This window comes from Stenella coeruleoalba (assembly GCF_951394435.1).
Source record: "Stenella coeruleoalba genome assembly, chromosome: 3".
NCBI classification, from domain to species: Eukaryota; Metazoa; Chordata; class Mammalia; order Artiodactyla; family Delphinidae; genus Stenella; species Stenella coeruleoalba.
This window is the reverse complement of record NC_137148.1, coordinates 66,134,364-66,158,650: the sequence shown is the minus strand read 5'-3', so window position 1 is coordinate 66,158,650 and position 24,287 is coordinate 66,134,364. Positions and strand designations below refer to the sequence as shown.

The 24,287-nt window shown below is 39.2% G+C and overlaps 1 protein-coding gene across 3 annotated transcripts in view; it reads right to left on the bottom strand.

Annotated features, from left to right (window-relative positions):
* VCAN (versican) overlaps window positions 1-24,287 on the bottom strand; it is a gene marked incomplete at its 5' end in the record, with an annotated part of 102,386 nt that overhangs the window by 27,674 nt on the left and 50,425 nt on the right. For 2 of the 3 annotated variants that reach the window (XM_079916791.1, XM_079916792.1), the window contains 3 exons: window positions 4,329-4,442; window positions 6,700-6,813; window positions 10,349-15,571. In XM_079916791.1, the coding sequence (XP_079772917.1) occupies window positions 4,329-4,442; window positions 6,700-6,813; window positions 10,349-15,571 (5,451 nt within the window). The remainder of the gene's footprint in view (window positions 1-4,328; window positions 4,443-6,699; window positions 6,814-10,348; window positions 15,572-24,287) is intronic. The other variant, XM_079916793.1, reaches the window with a different exon arrangement.

Below are 24,287 nucleotides of genomic sequence, written 5' to 3'. Positions count from 1 at the left end.
TGGCAGTAAGCTTCAGCTATAATTTCTAGATTGCCAGTTTTTAAGTATTTCATAGGAAAGCTGTCTTGCTCATAAAACTGCATTCTCTCTCTCTTTTTTTTTTTTTTTTTTTTTTGCCGTGCCACACGGCATGCAGGATCTTAGTTCCCTGACCAGGGATCAAACCCGTGCCCCTGGCAGTGGAAGCGCGGAGTCTTAACCACTGGACCGCCAGGGAAGTCCCTAGAACTGCATTCTCATTGGCAATCTTCCCTTGGACATGCCCACTCACAGGTGAGATTAAACTGTATGTTAGTAATCAATAGAAATAATTTTAACTTTCACGAAACATCTCACAAAGATACTGAACTAGTTACGTGTAAAAACTAACAAAACTGCGAAGTTTATGAAATTGGAGACGCTGTGAAAACTCCAGGTTATCTCATGATCATCCTCCCCTCCCCTAATTTTACTGATTGATGAAGATAAAACTCTACTAGATGAAATGAATGCTCATTTTATATGTCTGACTTGGTGGTCAAGTTGAAAGTCAGATTGTCTCCTGATTCTCACTGCATTTCCTCCTCGTCCTGTAATTCTGGGAAAGCTTGCATGGTGAGAGAGTTAATTTTTTCCTGGCTTCAGTGATTTAGACCATAATCATACAACAGATGCAGCTTATCTCTGAGAGCAGTCTTTATTTCAGTTTAGTCTATCAGGCCTGTTGCTTAGTTAGAGCCAGCTGACTAATTGATTTAAACAATGTGCACCGGAAGTTTTGAGTTATATTACAGAGTTGTTTGGACACCACCAAATTTCACAGGAAAGGACTCAAGACACAGTTAGGTGGTTTGGTATCACAGTAGCACTTGGCACCCAAGAGTGAAGCCTATTTTGGCTACTTGGATGTAGTGATTTTGTTTTTGGGGGGGGGGGGAGTTCCCATGGAAGATTTCAGAAGTGAGGTGGGAAGAGTGGGGAGGAAACAGATCTTCACATATGAAGGGGTTAGTTTATAGGGGAGGAGAGTTGGAAAATTTTTTAGACTACCCTTACTGACAAAGTCAATGATATGATATTGTAATAGCATAGCTTCCCTTAACCTTGGAAATGATCATTTGTTTGAAGACACGCAGTTTAAGATTCTAGAGGAGCCGTAACTTACTGAATAATATATCAGAAAAAAATTATTCTATACACTCTTATCCTCTATTAACCCAAATGGTTTTAGTCTGGTTTTCTTTCTTTGTCTTTTATCACTGAGATAGATTAAGTATTTTTCCTCTTACACACAAAACACCAAAGGATCCTAAAATTTAGAGGCATGACAACGACATCGTTATAATGCCTTCCTCAATTAGCAGGTGTGTATATTCCTATCAGGACATGGGTCCAAAACATAGAGGCAGTGGTTCTGCTAAAACCAAATAGGGACAGATTATTTATCTGTACTCTCATAACTTCCCAATGATTGTAAATAATGTGCAAATCACACAACAGACGAGTTTTTATTTTTTAAAAAAGCCAAATATCCACACTGATTCACCTAATTTTTACTATTCATGAATTCATCACATATGTAATTAAGGACTATGTATCAAGCAGCATCTTCTAGGAGGCTATTCTGAAAGGAGAATTTCAGAAGCAGTCTGTTTTTTCCAACTTACCTAAAAATAATGTGACATACATATCATCTATTAAAAGGCAACTCTTTTGGATTGATGTTTTCTTAAGTGTTATCCTACATTGGGAAATATTTCTTATACTTTAAAACTCACATAGCGCATAGGTTACATTACAAAGTCCCAGATTTAGTTTTGCCTGTGTGTTTCGGGGGAGGTGGGGAAGGGTACGACAACACTTGTTGGTGACCACAGAAGCTGAAACTGTCACTCTTAAACAATCTCACTAAAAATCTGTTCTCTTTATGCTACATAGGTAATGTTTTCAACACTTCTGACATGTAGCCCTCAAGCCTAAAGAAACTGTCAACACTTCAGCACTTCTGGCTGGCAAGCTGTATCTTGACTTTGGGGGCAAACTGTACAGAACTGTCTCTCCAATGTTCTAAGACCTTCTTCTAGATATTAAGATCTGTTATCATTCCACCAAATGTGTCCCCTATTTCAGAGTTATTGGGAGTTGTGAAGTTTCTAAAGCAGAGAACAGAATAGGTCAGCTGAAGAAACAACACAGTCATCACCGAAATTTGGATAGAAAACTGTTTAGACAACAATACTGCTGTTAATGAAGAAAACATTTGTTCTTAGGCAACCTGGAAAGAGGAAAAAAAAATCAGTGTCCTGGCAATAAATCACAGGAGCACAGCTGCATCTGGTAAACAGACTGGGATAGCTGTTTCTCAGCAAATAATGTGGATGAAAGTTAAACTTGCTTTAAGATAAAATAGAATATACCTGACAGTTAGGTGGTACCAGAAATGGAGAAAAAAATTAAAAATTTCCCTTTAATATTCTTTTAAAGAGAAGAAAAAGGTAATTGGTCCCAAACTCCCTTCCAAGGATGTTGCTGCTGAATCTATCAGATTCACATCTAAATAAAATGCTTATATTTAAAAGTTACTTTAGAAGAATGAAGATACTGAGAAAAAACTGGGCTTTCCAAGGCTACTTAGGTTCATTTTGCCCACTGTCTAATTTACTAGCTGTGTGACTTTGAACACATCACTTTTCCTTCCTGAGCCTCAATTTCTGGCCCACTTAACCCACGGAAATACTGCTGTTAACCAAAGGAAATGGTGTACCCTGGAGGCATATGGTAAATTATAAAGTATCCAACAAATACTATCTCTTTTTATTCCCTGCCAAGAATTATGCTGGGTTAGGAAGATCAGAGACATTGTTTTATTCAGCGCTCTATTGCCAGTGCCCAAAACAGTGCCTGGCAGACAGTAGGTTCTCAATAAACACTTGTTGAACAAATGATTTTTTGAATCACTCCTTATACTTGGAACTAAGCGAAGCCAGAATCATTTTTATCAATAAGATATATGAATGTCTCAAGTATCTCACCCTTTTGTTTTCTTCAACAAATAGCATCTTTCTCACTGTTTTTCTTAAAGAAGAGGATCTTGTCTGGTCAATTATCATATTTACCTTTTAAAATTCTGAAACAGACCCATCCTATGCAATAAAGAAAAAGAAAAAAAAACAACCCTAAAAAACCCAAGCATCGCCCATCCCCTTCCACTGGCAATTCAATGCATGCTCCTTTTACTTTTGCTTTAATTGTGGTGCCATCCAGATTAATGCTGCAAAGCTGAATGTGAGGCCAGACCCAACGTGCCTGAGCTATTAGACACTCATTTTCGTTTTGTCTGGTGGAATGGAAGTTTGGCATTAAGCACTTTTGTCAAAGCCAAACCACCGTATGACTTTAAGTAGAGGAAATCGATGGTCCAAAACTGAGTGTGCTGAGTATGCAATCTGTTTCTGATTGATGGGCTCAGAAATGTTACCATTAACCACCCAAGGGCTTCCCTGGTGGCGCAGTGGTTGAGAGTCCGCCTGCCGATGCAGGGGACACGGGTTCGTGCCCGGGTCCGGGAAGATCCCACATGCCGCGGAGCGGCTGGGCCTGTGAGCCATGGCCGCTGTGCCTGCGTGTCCGGAGCCTGTGCTCCACAACGGGAGAGGCCGCAACAGTGAGAGGCCTGCGTACCGCAAAAAAAAAAAAAAAAAACCACCCAAAATACATCTCATGTTGGCCATAAAATGCAAATTACAGGGATCACACGATTCAAGCCATCATGAATTTAAGCCTTTCTTTCGTTCAGAAAAAGTAGATGTTTCTTCAGTAGGAAAGAAACCTGGTTCACAATATCTTTTCTGTATTATTTGCCAAGCCAAGACGAACGTATTCACACAACTGTATTAACTCATTCTCCAGAGATGATTGACTATGAACAATAAGCCCATTGAGTCTCATGTGCTTAGGGGGAGAAAATAAAGGCAACTAACATTGAATTCAATACTCCTTGGTACAAGCCACATACATGGATTAAAATCAATGCCTAATTTGTCCCCAGGAGGAATACATACAACAACATTCCTTTAGGTGGACAGATGTCCTTAAATTCAGCTCAGTGTGCCTGTCTGCAATTCCATTCTATCAGTAAAGCAACAATGATCAAATCAACACTGTTGTTCAGATGTTGTGAGCTACGAACACATCAGGAAACCTAATGTATTTAGGCAACCTATGAATTTCCTCTGCAAAAAAGAATTTGCAACATGGCCAAAATTGCTCAAAAAAAAAAAAAGGGCTGTCTAGAATTAACAGTTGAAGTATCAACCTGTTCATCATACAAATGTTGCAAGAGCTCTTACCTTGCTCGCAAAGCGCACCAACGTAGCTTGGAAGGCAGAGACACCTGAAGGTATTAAACCCATCAACACACGTCGCTCCATTGCGACAAGGATTAGAGTGACATTCATCAAAATCTGAAACAAAATCATAAAAGGCCACAAAAGTACTTTCAAAACAGGTCAAAGGATCTTATTTAGTATAAGATTGCCAGGTGAAATACAGGATAGCCAGTTAAATTTTAATTTATGATTAAAAAAAAGGAGAAACTTTAGTATGTCACATGCTTTATTTAGGGCATACTTATACTAAAAAAATCTTTTTTATCCAAAATTCAAATTTAACTGATCTTCTAATATTTTTATTTGTTACATCTGGCAACCCGAAGAAAATTTCAAATATATTCAGAGTAGGGTCATTATCTCCATTGCTTTTAGATGAGTCACATGAGTCCTAAAACCAATAAAGAATCCCCCTAGCCTTCCCACTCCCTATCCCAGCTCACACTCTGATAACCTCACATGTGGAACACTGAAAAGGCTTAACTGAGCATAGCCTCTGGGCTCTTCCCTCTCCAATATATCCTTCACTCTGCTGCTTGTCATCTTCTTTAGACACAATCAAGATAATTTTACTCATTGGCTTCTAAACATTCCAAGGGCCCCAATTATCCAGGGCAGTGGTCCTCAAAGTGTGGCCTCTGGACCAGCAGTATCAGCATCACCTGAGATTAGAAATGCATGTCCCCAGGCCCACCCCAGACCTACTGAATCTGACACTGTGGAGGATGGGAACAACACACTGTAGTTTACCAAGCCCTATAAGGGATTCTCACGCATGCTAAAGTCTCAGAATCACTTGACTAGAGTATGAAGTAAACCTCTTCAGTACATTGGATCCAGGACCTTCCTAGACCTATCTAGATCCAACCTGCTTTCCAATACTCTTTCCCAATGTTTCTCTCTCACAAACCCCTAAGTAGGCATCCTGAATACTCGTAGGCCCTCGGATGCATTCTGCAGTTTGTGGTCTCTGTGCTTTTGTTTGCTGTGTTGAGTCCCCCTCTCCCACTTATCAAAATCTTCCCCAACTTCAATCTGTATCAAATGCAACCTTTCTAACATAGACCTCTATGATCTCTTGTGATGAAATGAATGCCTTTATTCCATAGCATTTTGTAATTCCACTAAAAATTTAATTAATCTTTATATTAAGTATTAAAAATGAATATACAAAGTAAATTAAATTTCTAAGAGGTATATACTGTATTCTTTCCTAAAGAAATGACCTTAGGAAAAATATTATATAATAATGCTGGCAAATGCTTTTATAGTGTTTGCTAAGTGCCCACACACTGATCTAACAGCTTCACATATGATAACTCATTAAATTATTTTTAACTGATTGTAATGTGAAAAAGAATGGGGGCAACAGAAATGTTTTTATACATATATATGTAAATTTGATATTTAAAATATAATTACTTCTTAAATGTTATCTATTGCGATCTCTATATCCTCACTGATTAGTACACAAATTGAGCTTACTAGCTCTGTTGACTTTTTTTTTTTTTTAAAGATAAGTATTCTTTTAACGTGAATGCTGGGGGTTTTATCTCAATACTGCTGTGTAATCTAAAGTGTAATCCATGGGCCTTCCTTATTTGATCATTATGAGTAAACCATTATGGTGCTGCCGGAAGGAGCACCTAGTCGGTAGATCCCGTCATTTCTTTTCTAGAGTCAACATCTATATTCAGCCAAATCAAAACTGGGGTCCTTTTTAAAAAAATTTTTTAAGGAAAAGGAAACCTAAATAAGAATGGGAGTAAAAGGAGCTGATTTAGTAAAGAGACAGTGATATTCTTTGGAACCCAAAAGAGAGGAGGAAGACAACAATGTCACAAGGTCTTGAGGAAGAGGCGGGTGAGGCTGGTCTCTGGGGACAGCCAGAGAAGAAGCTTTCCTTTTCCACATGAGAGCAACAAGTTATCTCAAAACAGAAAAACTCCCTATTTTTTAAATAGAGCTTTCTTACAAAATTTGTATTTAAATTGATAATTTATTGATATGCAGATGTGGGGACAGATCAACATATTTGTCAATACTTAACACTACTTTACATTTGTAAAGTCTATGTGTAAAAAACACACAAAGACACAGCTGACCCCAGTAAGCTTCACTGAGTCTTGGGTATATCAACAAAATTCAGTAAATATCTATCCCTCTTTCCCACACCCTACTTAACTTACTCTAAGATTTTAATTTCACTTAACATGTAATTCATCTACACATAGGTTTCTCCGAAATCCTCTGATTGATTCAAGCAATATAAATTCTCCCCCAGTACATCTTCTGGAAAAGCGCTACAGTCTTTCAGGCGAGAACATCTTACCAAGTTCACACTGGTCTCCACTGTATCCTGGCACACAGGTGCACACGTAGGAAGTTTCAGTAGGATAACAGGTGCCCCCATTAAGGCACGGGTTCGTTTTGCAACGATCAGGTCCTACCATGTTCAGGAAAGAAAGAAAAGCAATTAGGCTCATCTCTAAGTTTCAACATATTTTAGCATAAAATGCCACTTCTCGCTACCATAACATAAGCTTTACCATAGCAATTTAGAGATACTACACATTCAAAATTAACATTAACTTTTCTCTCTGGAGTGTTTCTTGGCATTATAACTAATTATTACAAATTGCATCTATTCATTTCTGGGATTCAACCATCATTATTTTAAACAATATTTTGTATGGTATCTGGCAACTAATACATTCTACTGCAGATTTAGTTGGCATGATAATGGCAATTGATTTTAGTCAAAATGATTACACGTATGTGCACAGTGAATGGAAAATGTATTCTTTTAAACGAGGTTAGTTCATGTGAAATGGCTGGATACACAGAACATGCATTCTTTTTAGCATTGGCTTGTTACCATCATTTGAATTATTATTGCCTTTTACCACTTAATGCTCAGAAACTTTTTCTTCGAAAGTGTGCACTGAAGTCTCTTCTGCTACATTAATATGCTTTTTCCAAAAACACGTTCCAAATGTACTCCTTTAAACTATACTTGAAGAAAAGCAACACATGGATTAAACTCTACTGTATAAAAGCAAACCCAAATACAAAAACCTGACCTTAAATGAAACCCCAAATTTTTATTACAATTTTCTTATTAAAACACAAAATTGACACTCCTAGTGGATCAATATAAAGGCCAGAGATACAAATTTATGAGGTGAAAACGGTTTAATACGTATTTTCTAAATGCAAGTACTTTTACACTATATTCTGTAATATATTATTATTATTCTGTAATATATATTATTACATATGTTATTGTGTAATATATATATTATTCTGTAATATTGCATGGATAACTTTATTTACATTAATAGCTTATATATATTATTTGAATACTTTTCCATAATTGCTTGTTTCAGATGTTTAAGAATCCAAACGAGAGTTAAATGTTTTACAAAAGAATTGAAATAAATAGGTCATATATGGAATAAAAACCATATTGTCAAAAATTGAAGTCCTGAAAGTCTGAAATAATGTACACGAAGAAAAGATGTCTACTTATGAAACATGAATATTTGGATAAACAGGCACTGCTATAGAAGATAACTGAGACTTTCCCACCCAGGAAAGTCAAACTCACACTTTCTGAGTGTTAAGAAAATTCTGGACTATTAGAAAGACTTGATAGATACACATTCGCATGTGTGGGTTCAACATGATAATTAGGTTAATTCAGATGGTTGCAACTATTTCTTCAAAAGCGACCCCAATTTTGCTAAGACTCTCCTATAGTTCTAAAGATATTTAAAATCGCCCTAGCCATTTTAGCCTTCTGCTTTTGAAAGCACACTGCCTAGATGACAAGGCTATGGTCAACAGCATATCTACATGCCGCTCTTAGTGCAAAATCCAAACGACATTTAAGTGAAAGGGCTTGGTAAAGTGCTATGTGCCACACAAATGTGAGGTACAGCATTATTCCCACCAGACATGAGACACCATGCGAGAGTATGGGATAAGGACTTGACAAGGAAGGGGGCTGTGAAGTTAAAGTAGTTTAGATTAGAATAGTTTTGTTTTTGTGCATTTTATTCTCCCCTAAACACTCTGTAGTCATCTCTGAAAGCTGAAACTGCAACAGATAGACCAGGCAATCCAACAGGAGCTACTGTTTACTGAATTAGCCTAAAGTGACAGTGTGTTTTGCAATGAAGACGCAAGCTCTGATTCTAGGTAAACATTGTGGACTGGATAACTGGTATACATTTCTCATTCATTTGTCAAATCTAACTCTCTCTCTATATATAGTTATAACCAGTGATTTCTATATCATATTTTATCTAACCTGAAGTATATTTCAACTAAATTACAAAAGAATAAATATTGGCCAGATTACTAGGTTATCATTTACAGATTAAAGAAGGAGTGACAACAAAAAAGTCCATCAGCCACCTTTGATCAATTTTATTCACGAAATACTTCAAGTCATTTATGAAAGTTACACTTTATGACTATTTCACTCTAACTGAAGCACAACAAACTGAAGCATTAGTAGCACAAAAGATAAGTTTGAAACGATCAGAAGAATAATTCCAAGTACAGCCATGCTGTAAAACATATTCATTAAAATATTTTCATATATTTGATATATAAATATGATATCAAAATATCATAATTTTTGGGCTTCCCTGGTGGCGCAGTGGTTGAGAGTCTGCCTGCCGATGCAGGGGACGCGGGTTCGTGCCCCGGTCTGGGAGGATCCCACATGCCACGGAGCAGCTAGGCCCATGAGCCATGGCCGCTGAGCCTGTGCGTCCGGAGCCTGTGCTCCGCAACGGGAGACGCCACAATAGTGAGAGGCCCACGTTCCGCAAAAAAAAAAAAAAAAAAAAATCATATTTTCAACCAACACAGTCCTAGAAGTACTGATTTTTTTTTTTTTTCTAGGTAGCAACTAGGTGGTGATAGCTACTTGTGGATTCCACTGACATTGTTATTTCCATTGTTCTTGGAAAACACCATTAAAGTGAACTTTTCAACATTATCAAGCTAGATTAAAAGGAAAATAAATTCTACACAGTAAACATTCCAAGATTTCTGACTTACATATCATTAAATATCAATTACTCATTTTTATACCACCAAAGACCAGTAGAAAAAACCACCTGCTTTGGAGTGGGGCTGATTTGGGTTCAAATCCCACTTTTGCCATGACGTGTGTGGCTACAACCCCGGGCAAATTACAGAACTTCTCTGAACCTCCACGTCCTACCCTTTTAAATGGGGATAATAACGTGTACATTGTAGCCTTTTTGTGAAGCTTAAATGATATAGTCTATATGAACCAGCATCAAATTCATGCTTCCTGTCCATTCAGTAAAAAAAACAGAAATTTCTCTCAACAGGCAGAGCTTGAATATATGCTGGATGAATACTCCCTATGGCTAGGCACTGTGTTAGAAGCATTATCTAGACAATCTGGAGCACGGGAATTACACAGAAGTATGAACTGATAACCAATATTGAATGAACTATGTGAAGTGTTTATTAAAGTTATTTACTAGTCTCATTTTTAAAGACCTGACAGATTTTGATATTGCCATAATTGCACCCATTCATGAGAGATTTTTAAAAAATAAGATGCTTTTCCTGTTTTTAAAACTAAGATGTATAACTACGGGATATAAGACAAAGCAATACTTTAGTTGTGGGTAAAACCAAATTGAATTTTTATACCATTAACAATTTCAATTTTTCCATGTTGCAATTGTATGTTGTTTCTTACACCCAGAAAAATACAAAGCATATCTTTAAAGCCCCCAAATAGTCTATACTTACTTTCTTTGCATCTCATTATGGAATCAATACTATGGCCTGTCCTGCTGTTACATGAACAATACAAAAACCTTCACTGATTTTAACATCACAACAAAAATTATATACACATCTCTGTTAGGACCAAGGGACTGTTTCCAAGCTGGGAAACAGATTTATCAGTGTTGTGCCCTTACCTGGTAAATAGATTGCTGTGCCTTCCACTGACTCTTCATTAATGTCAATCAGGAAACTGGTTTCATTAGAAGTTTCCAGAAGGGAAAATGATGGTGTTGCAAGCTCAGTATTTAACTCTGCGGTGCTTAGTGTCGCCTGATTATTAGAATCAAGAATCCTCGCCGATACTTGCTGTTCTGGTGCTGCTACTGTGGAATCCTCCCCTCCGATCAAAGCTGCTTGTGTTTCAGGGTTTATTTCCAGAGGAGAAGGGACGGTGGGCCTCTCAGAAGTCTGTGGGCTGGCCTGAGGCACCACACCTGCCTCGACCCCATAAATCACAGAAGCAGAAGTAGAATGTGGCCACAGTGTAGCACCTTCTAACACCATTTCACTTGCAGCTGTGACAACAGTCCCAGCCTCAGGTGTTTCAATACTGGGAAATACCTTGACTGTGTCTCCAGAAAGTTGAACACTGGTTTTGTTTTGAGAGTCTTGGGAAATCTCAGTTTCTTCTTGAGCAATGAATTCTGTGGCAGAAGCCTCCATTTGTTCTAATAATTTAGGTTTACTTTCATCTTCTGAAGGCTCTGTGTCAGGAGATATGGATGGAGGCTCAGTTATGTGAAAGTCCTCTTCACTTGCGGGTTTGAAAGTCACTTCGATATTTGCAAGTTTTCCTGGGGGTACTGGGGATGTGCTGGCGTCTGTACTTGGCAGAGCTCTTGGCCGGGGGTCCTCTGTGTGCTCAGAGGCTCCTCTGCCTAAGTGGACACTGAGTGGAGGAGATGATGGTGTCCGAGAGAACAGCTTTGCAACAGCTAAAACTGCTGATGTATCCGTGGATGCTGGGGGATTGGATCCTTCCATCACATCAGGTGCCTGTGTTAAACTCTGAGCCGTAAGGTAGGCAGTACCAATACTTACGTAGCGGGTAGGATCTATCAGTGCCTCCTCAGCCCCGGAAGAGAATTCTGGTTGAATAGAGGGACCCACGTGTTTCTTTTCTTCATCCTCATTCTGTGTCCTTTCCAAATGGCTCAATGTTGATATTATTTCACTTTGGTCCGCAATAGCTTGACCGTCAGACAAAGTGCTTGATTCAAAGATGTCATCCAGGGTTTTTGCTTCAATGTTTCGTTCTTCAATCTCTGGATTAACTGTGGCAGACTTACTAGGAATGGGCAGGGATGTTGCTGTGGGAAGCAAAACATCTAATTCTGTTTCTGGGCTAGGGATGGGTATCCCAGGTGTGAAGATAAAGCCCAAGTGATCTAACTGACTTCTGTTTTCGGGAGGCATCGATTCGTTATGTGTTGCCTGAGTGTAATTAGCCAGAAGAGTATCACCAGAGGCCTCAAACTTTTCCTCAGTTGAAGAGAGGTTAACAGCTGCCTCGGACTTCTCTAGAACTTGAGTGCTGTCTTCATTACTGCCAGGTGGCCCTGAGGGTACCTCTGCATCTAAGTCCGTTTGCATTCCAAGGATGTCTTCATATATAGGTTTAGTGTGATCAATATCTATGATAGTATTTTTATCTGATGTCAGCTCAGGTAGAATTTCAAGGATGGTACTCTCTGTAATTGTCAATATTAAATCCTTGTCCTCTTTGTCCAGATCTATAATAATATTTTCAGTGGCTTTTCTTCTGTCAGGTTTTAATGTGGAATCCTCAAATCCCCCAAAATGGTCTTGGAAACTGTCTGCAGCACCTTCTGTGGACATTTCATAGGACATTGTACTTGACAGTGTGCTAGTTGGACCAGGGGAGCTTTCATTCTGCTCTGAATGAAGAGGCAGCACCATTGAAGCTGTTGGGAATCCATCAACAGTAACAGCTTCAGCACTTGGAACCTCAGAATGTTTTTCCAGGGATCTATCAGAAACAAATGTGGTGCTGCCTTGCCTAGTTGCCTGAGTAGTTCCAGAAGTGTGGACTAAATCAACCACATCCAATTCCCCAGATCCTTCTCCAGAATGTTCATCAAACCAGTCAGATGGTTTTGGTGTTGATGTAACAAATCCTTTTGCCATTTCAGGACCATAAGTTCTAGCCAGAAAATCAGTGGAAGAGGTTGCTGTTTCTTTAGTTTCTGCTGTTGAAGTATTCTCGTTAGAGACTTGATCAGTCGTAGGCTGTGGTCTCCTAGTCTGGATTTCTTCTGCCCGACTATGTGTCTGATTTTGAGGATGTTCCATGTCTGCAGAGAAAGTGAGAGTTGCTGTGAAGGGTCCTTCTGTTGTGGTGTCACTTAAAATTTCTAGAAAGGTTGTGCTGGATGCTGTCTCATTGGCTTCGAACATGCTGTCTATTTTGGAAATGAGTGGTCTGATTTCATTTGCCACATTTCCCATTCCCTCATAGTCTCCAGTTGTGTCATTTAAGATGCTGGTTTCTAAACTTTGCACTTGAGAAGTCTGGGGATGTAATGTGCTAATGACCTGTTCTATTTCAGTAAAATTCACTGATACTGTAGTAGGCAGAACTTCTTCTCCTGATCCCAGTCCAGAGAATAAAAGATCCGTATCTGACTCTTCAATTATTGGTCTCATAACTTTGGGAAAGGGTTTCATACTTTCTTTCTCTTTGATTGTTGAACCTGTAATTACACTTTCAGCTGGTATTGATTCAGTCACTGAGGCAGTAGCTAAGAAAATATGGGATTTTTCAGTAACTTCAGGGAGAGTAGTATACGACTCTAAGCCCTCTGAATCCAGGTTTGGAGTAGACACGTCAACTGAGGAAACGCCTTCCCCCTCCATTTTCTTATTGTTACTGTAAGTTTTCTTTGTTGTTAGTGTAGAATAATCTGTGGTTCGGAGTCCAGTTTCAGGAAATGTTTGTGAATCGAAAGTTGTTTGTTCTGGTGCAACAGAACTTTGAGGGGGTTCAGAAGACTTTTGTTCTTGAATCTTTTCCTCTGACACTATTTCACTTTCAATTCCTTGCCTGACAGGGTTGACTTCTTTCCTGGGCCATAATTTGTCTGGCTCCACAGTTGGAGGAAAGTCCATTGAAACTGTCCCATTGACCTTCACTTCCTCCTCTTCCTTTGAAGCTTTAGTACTTTCAGCTTCTTCTGTTGGCAGGATGGTGGATCTTTTATCAGTTTCACTGATATCACCTTCTTCACCCAATCTTTGGTCAATAAATGGGGAATTGGTCCCAGAGACTTTTCCCACAGCCCTGGGAAACACTTGGTCAACAGAGCTGCTTACTGAGACCAATTGCTCACCTGAGCCCTCAGCTGAGGCTGTGAACTCTTCCCAAGGGAAGGCTGAAGTGCTGACCAAGGTGCTACTAGGCTCTTCTGAGTCAGCTGTGTGATTACTGTGGTCTGAGGTAGGTATTACAGATGGTGACATCTGGGTATCCTTAAATGCTGCATCCCCAGAGCCTTCCGTCATTAGCGTTTCTTCTTTTGTTATGGGATGAGATACTGTCGAGTATTCTTTGAAGTCACCACTGAAATCTTCCTCCAAAGGAAAATCTGTAGAAAAGCCTTTTATTTCTGCCCCATGAGTTGGCTCTCCTGAGATCTCTGAAATCATGTTTCCCTTGGATGTTTGGCTTTTAATTTCAGCAACCTCTCTGTCCATTACAGTACTCAAAACTAGTCCAGTTGGCTCAAAAGGGAATACAATTTCCACATGTGGAGACAAAGTGCCAGCTGCTTCCTTTCTGGCTTGAATTTCAGGCTCTAAATTTAATGAAGAAACGGTGGTGGTTTCTGGGTCAGCAGCAGCTTCTCCAGAGCCCTGCTCCACAAAGACAGAGACGGGGCTACCTGGGACGGTGGGCGGCACTTCCCGAACCCCAGGTTGACTGCTAAGGCTGGGCTCAGCAGTCTGTACCCCCAGATGGTCTAAAATGTTTGTTTCTGTAAAGACAAGAGTAGAATTTGCTGTTTCCGTTTCAGACTGTGTGGGTGTCATCCAGGACATAAAACTCTTCCTGGTACCAGATACTGAATCACTAGATGTAGTTTCATTTGAGTTTTCTAATTCAGAGGGTAAAGTTAATTGATCCGATCTCTGCGTGGGCTCATGTACCTCAGCTGTAGAAGCCGTACCTGTAGTTCCCTTCTCCTCATCTTTCCTTGTCTTTCCCTCAAGAGATGTACTGAAAGCCCACTCAGAAGTGTCTGTTTCCCTTGCAGATTTGGTAGGCACTACTGCAGAAGATTGTTCAGAAACCGAATATACGGTGGTTGCAGGAACATCCAAAAGGCTCTCTGTGATCATTATCTTGCTAGTGTCTAAAGTAACGAGAGAATCTGTAGTATTGTTCTGTGATAAATCGGTTACCATGGCAAACATTTTATCTTCTTCTGCTTCCCCAGAGCCTTCTGGAATCGGAATTGAAGGACTTCCTGAGAACTCTACAATTTGTCTAGGGGTTATTTCCACCCAGCTTTCTACTGTGGACAGCGGCTCATCAGGCCGTGGAGTCCCTGTTAAGGTAAATGATACATCCTCTGAAACATGCGCTGATACAGAACTTGCAACTATACTTGGAGTATATGTGGTAGAAGTACTTTTTTCGGCCTCTTCACCAATTGTTCCTTCTGTAGCCCTTGAAAAGACCATTTTTTGAGATTCTTGGTCAATGGCAGCATCTCCTGAAGACTCTTCAGGAAACAGAGGTACCGATTCAGTACGTTCATGTACCAGATTATCAAGGTCGGGACTTTTCTCTGTGATTGATTCTGGCCCCTCTGTGGCTTCTCCCTCACGGCCTGGGGCTGTGGGGAAAATATCAAGCTCACCACTTGAAAAATGCTCTGGTGTTTCAGGGTAAATCTCAGGTCTCCATGTAATTTCAAGGGATTCGGTTGTTTCTTTAGACTCATTAGGTTGCATGGCAGTAGGCATTCCAGTTTTCGTGATTACAAACTGATGACTATCACTTTCACTGCTGTCTGAAAAATTTTGAGAAGGTGCAACACTTTCGAACTGGCCACGCCTAGCTTCTGCCGCTTCTGGGTCCTTGGGCACAGTGGTAACTAGATGCTTTCCATTTATGTATTGCACAGATGGGGTGGTCGTGACGTCAGTAGCATTGGCACACTCCTCGTCTTCCCCTTCATCCTCTTCACTGTGGTATAGATCAATTTCAATTAGCTCAGGTAAAATTTCAGCAATTAGATCATGCTCTGGATCTGTTTCTTCACTACAAGGCTCATCTTCTTTAGATTCTGAATCTATTGGATGACCAAATACCCTCAAATCACTCATTCGACCTGAAAAAAACAAAGAGTTTTCACAATACTTAAATAGAAGATTTGGCAGTGTACGACAGAAGAAATCGATAGCTAGGCTGGCTGATCACAGTCTCACACAAAAAGAAGGATTCAAATCTTTTCACATTAAGAGCAATCACCCTTCTATACATGGTTCTCAGTCTTCGAATTTGCTGTTTGATATTAGCAATGGGAAAAATAAATCTAATTTAAGATTGTAGCAACGGGTTATGAAAACTCTTCAACATGTTTAACACAGCAACGTCCTTAAAATGGAACAAGGAATCACATACACACATTGTAATCATGAAATATAGGAATTCATCTTTGTGTGACCTGAAAAAAAGTTAAAAGTTAAGACCACTTCATCAGATCATACAGAAAAAGTAACCGATTGCTGTCCTTAATGTAGGAGGACGCTTAGACGCGCTCTATTCAATAAGGAAATGAGAAGCGATTCCTTCTGGCCTCTTGTCATAATTTGTCCTAGAAGACTGTTTTTAGAAAAGCAAAAGAGGGATTTCTTTATAGCCCTTTCACAGTGTGATGACAACCCCACCCCAGTGCAACAGTGAGACAAGACTTAGCTGCATAGGTTGCAGGCATATCCCATACACAAGGGCAGGAAGCCCTGGAGGGAGAGGGGGGTCTCCATGCAGGGATGGCTCACTGAAAGCACCAGGAAAGAAGAGCCCTCCACACCTTTACACCTTTATCCTTCATGAGAGGTGACCTGGATTCGGTCAGTTATCATTCTTTTTATTAACCTTTTCTCCAAAGGAAGTTCAGAAGTCACAGCTAATCATTAGAACTAGCATACTTTAAATAACACTTATCCTCAGAACGTTTCCTAGATTGTAGATTGCCACAGGGTACCAACCACTAAGCCCAATTGCCTTTTCTGTCTCCAGATATCCACCAGCAAAGCTCCTTGTCCAAACGCCAGGAGGGAGGCCATTCTGCACCCTCACTTTCATCACGGAGGAATTCAGTCATCCTAAGAGAGGGTCCTGTCACTGAAGCTGTCCTAGTCTCAGTGTCACGGCAGTGCAAAAAGGTACCTGTGGGTGTGCTAACCCAGGAAGAAGACAAAGAGAAGCACGGGGGATGGCCCCAGGAACACTGTCACAGAGTTAACTTTCAGCCTAGCCCTGATCCATGCCACAAACACTTAGGCTGAACCTGAGAACTTAGAGGGGGAGTAATTACGACGGAGTCACCCCTGCCCCCCATCGGTAGGGAGATGGCTCCTGTTGTAAGAAGTTGCTCCCGGGATGCCCCTGGTGGGACAGCAGTCAAGACACGGCGCTCCCAAGGCAGGGGCCTGGGTTCCATCCCTGGTCAGGGAACTAGAGCCCACATGCCACAACGAAAGTTGGGGCATGCCGCCGCAACAAAGGCTGGGCGCAGACAAATAAATAAATAAATAAAAAAGCCGCACCCTTCCACGCGTGAAAGGATCAGTATCTAGCATTTACTGATGTCAAAAAAGAAAAATACTCTATTGAGAAGGTAGCAATATTGTTTATATTCTTTATGTCAACATAAATATATAAGAAGTATATGAACTATCAATAAAAACTTTACGGGGCTTCCCTGGTGGTGCAGTGGTTAAGAATCCGCCTGCCAATGCAGGGGACACAGGTTCAATCCCTGGTCCGGGAAGATCCCACATGCCACGGAGCAACTAAGCCCGGGCACCACAGCTACTGATCCTGAGATCTAGAGCCCGTGTGCCACAACTACTGAGCCCACTTGCCTAGAACCCATGCTCCACAACAAGAGAAGCCACTGCAATAAGAAGCCCGAGCACCACAAGGAAGAGTAGCCCCCGCTCGCCACAACTAGAGAAAGCCCGCGCATAGCAACGAAGACGCAACACAGCCAAAAAACAAGGTAACTAAAAAAAAAAAAAAAACAAAAAACAAAAAACAAAACAGAAACTTTACGGAGCTCCTTCTCTTTTTAACCATGGTTTGCTAAAAGGAAACCCCAAAGACCACAAGATTTTATGTAACTGGAAAATACACCATATTTACATTTATCCCTTTCACTCTAATAAAAACAAAAAAGAAAACTTTTTTTTTTTCTGTATCCCATTTGCACTGTGTTGTCTCCATAAAACACTATTTGTGTTGGAGTGGGATACTCTTTCCTAAATATATATATATCCATCCTATTTAACTTTTACACACTACAAATCATTCCTTATACCTCCACCCCTTACATTCAGCCTTTCAACTATGTAAAAAAAGGAGTATAGGTTTTCAAATGAATGAAAAATATTTCTACCATAAAGAGAAATGAGGTCAATACATAACTCCAGTATATTATGAAAATATAAAATGAATACAGATGATTTCTGCCACTGATGTTACAACTACTCCTAACTGCCAAACTTAAGGAAATGCCTAAATGCCTCACCTTTCTTTCCCCAAAAAGAGTAAGTTCGTTCAATATTAGATCACTGAAGTTGTTACTGTAATCTTATATTGCCTCATGGTGTATATATTTTAAAAGAAAACATCTTCAGATGATAAACACCTTTTAATATGGCTTGTGTTGAAGGCTACCTTTCACTAAGAAAAAAGAATGTGAGAGACTATATATGCATGTGCATATATAGGTATATGAGAGAATACATCTTTAAATGCTTTCTGTACAAATGAATCTCTTGAAATATCACATTGAGAGTCTTAGCTAATCACCAAATCGAGTAGTCTCTCATTGTTAATACTACTTGAACATAGTAGAATTAAGCCACACTCAGTTAAACTATTCTGTTCAACTCTGTAGGGTTTAACAGGAACTTCAAAAATACGCTTATCTTAAATTGCTTAGTGTCGTTTTACATACAACCCTTTTCATTAGGTTTCACTAGGCGTAAATGAGAATTCACTATTAAGAATTATCACAGGGCTTCCCTGGTGGCGCAGTGGTTGAGAGTCTGCCTGCCGATGCAGGGGACGCGGGTTTGGGCCCTGGTCTGGGAGGATCCCACATGCCGCGGAGCAACTGGGCCCATGAGCCACAACTACTGAGCCTGCGCGTCTGGAGCCTATGCTCCACCACAAGAGAGGCCGCGAGAGTGAGAGGCCCGCGCACCGCGATGAAGAGTGGCCCCCGCTGGCCGCAACTAGAGAAAGCCCTCGCACAGAAACGAAGACCCAACACAGCCAAAAATAAATAAATAAATAAATAAATATTTAAAAAAAAAAAAAAGAATTATCACACATACAGTTGCTAAATTCCCACAGCATCTTATATTTAAATACAGAAAGACTTTCAATAAGAAGCATGGGTCTGTGTCAAAAATATAAAAAATCCCCACCACATTTTGTGCCTTTTTACAAATAGTGGAGATTAAACTAACCATTCAGCCAAGCTTCTCCAGCCAAACACAAGGATTAATAAGGAAATAACTGCTTGGTGTTCTTTAGTTATAAACTCGTAGGCTAGGAATAGGGTAAAAATACTCAATGTTATTATAGATTTATATGGATTTCTAAATAAATTCCTTACTTTTTTAGAAAACAAAACTGATATAAACATATCCCATGATCTTCTTAGTGAATAATTATAGATAGAGGTTTCATTAAGTATCATGTTGGTAGCTCTAAAAATAAGTGGGGTGGAATAAAGCAGAAAGAGGAAAGACACAGAGGCATGTCAGTGTGTCAAATGTCAGCATGTCAAAGGAACTGACACCCTGACGCTCACTTACATGTTTTACAAAGGAATGAATAATTTAAAATAAAATGTTTTTCTAGCAAAGAAAACAAAGAAGTCATTGTAAATCAACAATTTATATAGTAATTTCATTGACTATCAACTCTTATTGTCTACTTAATTCAATTAATTAATGTCCCTGACATTCACTATATATTCTCTAGTTTTATTTCAATGAACAAAGGATAATATTCTTTTAGTCCATTTTCCACTTGGGTAAGGAACTCTGACATTTCTTATTGCTCATAAATCTATGAGGACTTCTTAGTATTTTAGACCATTGTATTAGAAAATTTCACCAAAAGACTCAAATGTTAGATGGAATACATTTTCTAACCTAAATAAATATCACAATATTTCAATCACAGCCATACAAACACAGCAGAGAGTGGTCTTTGCATATACTTCACAACACAGCTCGGCATCATACTGGTTTTTGCACGCAAAATTAAACGTACCACCACAAACATGCATGGCACCCAAACATGTTATCTCCGCAGGACCAACTGATTGCACAAAATTTACTGAGTACCTATTATCTATGAGACTATATGGCAGACACATGTTTACCAACTTTACAGAGACCTAAGACCTCCAAGGGTATCTTCTAAATCTCTCTCTTTTCTCTCTGAAACAAATACTCTTGCCAATAGGTTAGAGAAATGACCTTACTATAACTCTTTTCTCCCTATTTTTTTTTAAAAAGGACACTTTTTCAGTGTACATATTGAGAATGTACCAATCATTAAATTTAATTAGGATTCCTTTTTCCACTTGCCTTACAAGCATCTGATCTGACTTGCCTCAGAATGGTAGAAAACACAGAAATACTTTAAGCTGTTTCATCTTATGCTTCTCATGGTACCTTGAAGCTGGCACTGACCAAAGAACTATCAGCACATCGTAATAAACAGTGATTTTAAAAGTGCTCATTGGATATGTACTGTAAAAATATTTCACTAAATGAGAATTCTTAAATAAAACGAAGATATGAAATGTGAGTTGGAATTAGTTTCCTTTTTCTGAAGGAAGATTCCCAAGGAATCTTCTCACAGTTAAGTTACTAGTATTTATTATTAAAATAAGTTGTGTTCCAAATGGTTTCTTCCGTTTTCTTAGTATTGGTTTGAGGGTGACGAAAATATTCATTGCCCAGGGCTTTGAAGATCATTTTTTCTGCCAACAGATTCTCTACAGATAAATCTACATTTCATTCTCAGCGTGGCTAGTTTGTTTCCATATTTTTTAAATTTCATTTAACCTACCTAGTATAGATAGGTGAATTCTTTCCTACCACTGCCACCTACATCTCACCCATATTCCTATTTGTTTATTTAGTTTCTGAAATTACTTCTTCATCCCCCTTTCTTGTCACCACCATCACCCACCACGCATGCTATGAGAGAGTTGCAAGAGCTATAATTATTGCAAACCAGAAAAGTTGCTTTGTAGGGTGTGGCAGGGGGACACCTGTGCTATTGTGAAAGCAGGTATTTCATTACAAAGTTGTGATCTGCTCTACTTTGTACCAACAGTGCAACCTCAGGGAGTAATTAATAGTCCCAGCTCTTAGATGAACAAGTCCTTAAAAAAGATGGCTCTATTTTAGAATTTTATTCTAAGGGTGATATAACTTTTATTTGGATTGCAAGAGTCAAACCGCAAAACTCCACAAGGTGTATGTATAATCTTTTCTATGTTTACATGAATGTATTTTAACAGCTTGACTTGAATATACCGGTACCACGGTTAATAGATTTTTTTAAATGGCATTTCACACAAAGCTTTACTGCTAGCAGACCTCAAATTATTCACCAAGTATTTTTAAGTACTTCATGGCAGAGTTTTGTAGACATAGCACAAGTCTTCCAGTCTTACTGTTAGCAGACACAAAACATAGTTGCTAAGATGCAGAGGCAGCTGGCTAAAGTTCATGTTCTCTATAGGGAATTTTACAATTTAAGAGCTTTTAATTAAATGTAATTATATACAAATCTACTCAGCAGAGAGATATTAGGATCACATTTCTTTATTAAAATAGTTTTCATCTTAATGTGCATCAAAAAATATTTTGGTTCTTTATTAAAAAGATACAATAGACAGCCATACTGAAGTATTTAAGAAACACTTATAGAACTAAAATAGAGAAAACTGGAAGTTCTCTAAGATGTTTAAGCTTTCTGACACATACCTATGAATCTAATAACCAGACATAAGCAAATGCTTCAATTTCATTCACCTTTTGATATGTTCTTAATTAAAATAAAATGCTAACTGGCACCTTATAAAGCAAAGAAAACCACCTAATGTGCATTTCAACTAGATTGTCTCAGACATCCTAAATTCCCCATCATTTTCAAAATTTGAGGCACTAAAAATGGTGCCAACTCAGGATGTTGAAAAAAGAATTGACATTAGTGATCAAGATATAAACATCCTCCCCAAATCTTGTCAGTTGTTTTTGCGTACTTAATTACATTAATAATTGAAAAATCACGTGATATTTATATCAATACCCAATTCCTCCAGAAGTGAGAGATTACGCTAGAGGCTGGGAGATCAAGATTGGATTCTGTCGGGCTTCCCTGGTGGCGCAGTGGTTGAGAGTCCGCCTGCCGATGCAGGGGACACAGGTTCGTGCTCCGGTACGGGAAGATCCCACATGCCGCGGAGCGGCTGGGCCCGTGAGCCATGGCCGCTGAGCCTGCGCGTCCGGAGCCTGTGCTCCACAGCGGGAGAGGCCACAACAGTGAGAGGTCCACGTACCGCAAAAAAAAAAAAAAAAAAAAAAGATTGGATGCTGTGACCTGCATCTCCCTATTAGCTCTGCTAGCTGAGGTTCATTTGGTGCACCACCCAAGCATGCTATCTTACACTGACAGCTCCCTCTTGCTGAGCGAGGAGCTCCATATTTTTCAATTCATGAATTTTACACCCAGAAAGGGTAATAAACAATATAAGTGTTTCTGATGGCCTCACTTTTGAGGCAGACATGATATGGGGATGATAAATGGGAATCAACTCTTTTCCCAAATTCAGATAATCCTCTAATAATGCTGTTGTTTCAAGTGGAAAGAATGTGTTTAGATACAGTCATCTGGTCTAAGTGCGCTTAAGGAGTTATCACTGAGTGTGGGCTTTTCTTGCTTATAGAAGAGGCCCAAGGGACTTCCTAACTTCCAATTTTTAAAGAGTAAGGGTTTTCCTGGAGAGCTTAATCAAGTAATTTTGAGCCCTTCAAGCATTTTTGAACAATAAGATAAAGAGCTATATGAAAGAAAATCCAGGTTATTTTGGTTTCTAAGTGTTTCTTTGAAAGCAGAACAAATAAACAAAAACCAACCATACCGCAGTACTTTTCTTATCTTTTTCATGTTAGTTCTCTAAGGTTGTCAAAGCTTTTCATAGATAAATAGATGCTAGAGAGATAGATAATAGACAATAATTACCAAATGTCCTAACACCAGAGAAGTACTTTGGTCAAAATCAAGGATTTAAAATTTAAGTAAAAAAACTTTGACTAAAGTAAAACAAATGCCTCTCATAAATACATACATATATACATATATACATTTATATGTGTGTGTGTGTGTGTGTATATATATATATATATATATATATATATATATATATACACTTCCTTTTAAGCCCCCGTATTATAGCTACTAAACTTACCAAACACCATTTTATTTTAATTACACCACCCCTTCTTCAAAAGTCATCTCTGTCACCTGACCTCTTCAATAGGGTGTTCAAACAGCTCCATCACTGTACACACATTTATCCTCTGCCTTTTTTCTCTGTTCTCATTCTCTGCACCTCTAAGTTGGATGCAGAGAATCCATGCCCCCATCTCAAGATCCTCCTCATTCCCAACTCATGCTTCTGTTCAACAAGAATGCTTCTGCCCCCAACTTGGAATCTTCATAAACCCTCCTTTGAACTTCATCCCTGCATTTATGAATAATCCAGCAGAAGCCCCTAGATATCTCTTCACTAAAACTCATCAGCCCAAATTGGCTGTATCTTTAATTTGTATGCCATAGGACTTATGTCATATTATTCTTATTTATAACTTCTCAGTTGTTACTATATACTTGTTTCACCTTCCTTACTAACTTCTATATTCCATAATTAAAGTGAAGGGATCCTTTAATATGTAATGCTCTCCTTACACTAGCCACTTAGCCCTTCTTTTGGGAATTTAGTTGGATGAATGTCTACACATTTATTTATCACCAAGAATGGAAAAGTTGGGGCTTCCCTGGTAGTGCAGTGGTTAAGAATCCGCCTGCCAATGCAGGGGACACAGGTTCGAGCCCTGGTCCGGGAAGATCCCACATGCTGTGGAGCAACTAAGCCTGTGCGCCACAACTACTGAGCCTGGGCTCTAGAGCCCATGCGCCACAACTACTGAAGCCCTCGTGTCACAACTACTGAAGCCTGCACACCGCAACTACTGAAGCCCATGAGCCACAACTGCTGAAGCCTGCATGCCTAGAGCCCGTGCTCTGCAATGAGAAGCCTGTGCACCACAAGAAGGAGTAGCCCCTGCTCGCCGCAACTAGAGAAAGCCCGTGTGCAGCAACGAAGACCCAACGCAGCCAAAAATAAATTAATTAATTATAAAAAAAGAATGGAAAAGTTTACATTTACTACTTTGATACTTCCTTTGAAAGACTTGCCTTTTTTTTTGGACTGAAAAATTGTTGTTTTTTGGCTGCAATAATAACTCACATTCTGAGATACAACTAAAAGAGCATACAGATAACTCAATGCTAAAGACTTTTATGGTTATAAAAATCAGATAATGTAAATATGCAGGCACAGTCTCAATATTCTTTTCATCATTCTTTTTCTTTCCAAATCTAGACGCTGTATAGGCTTATCACACTGTTTTTCTTGAATGTAACTATATAATGAACAAATTCACTTTGGCAGTATAGCCAAAAGGGTCCTTAAGCTATAAGCATATTTATTTCCTTTT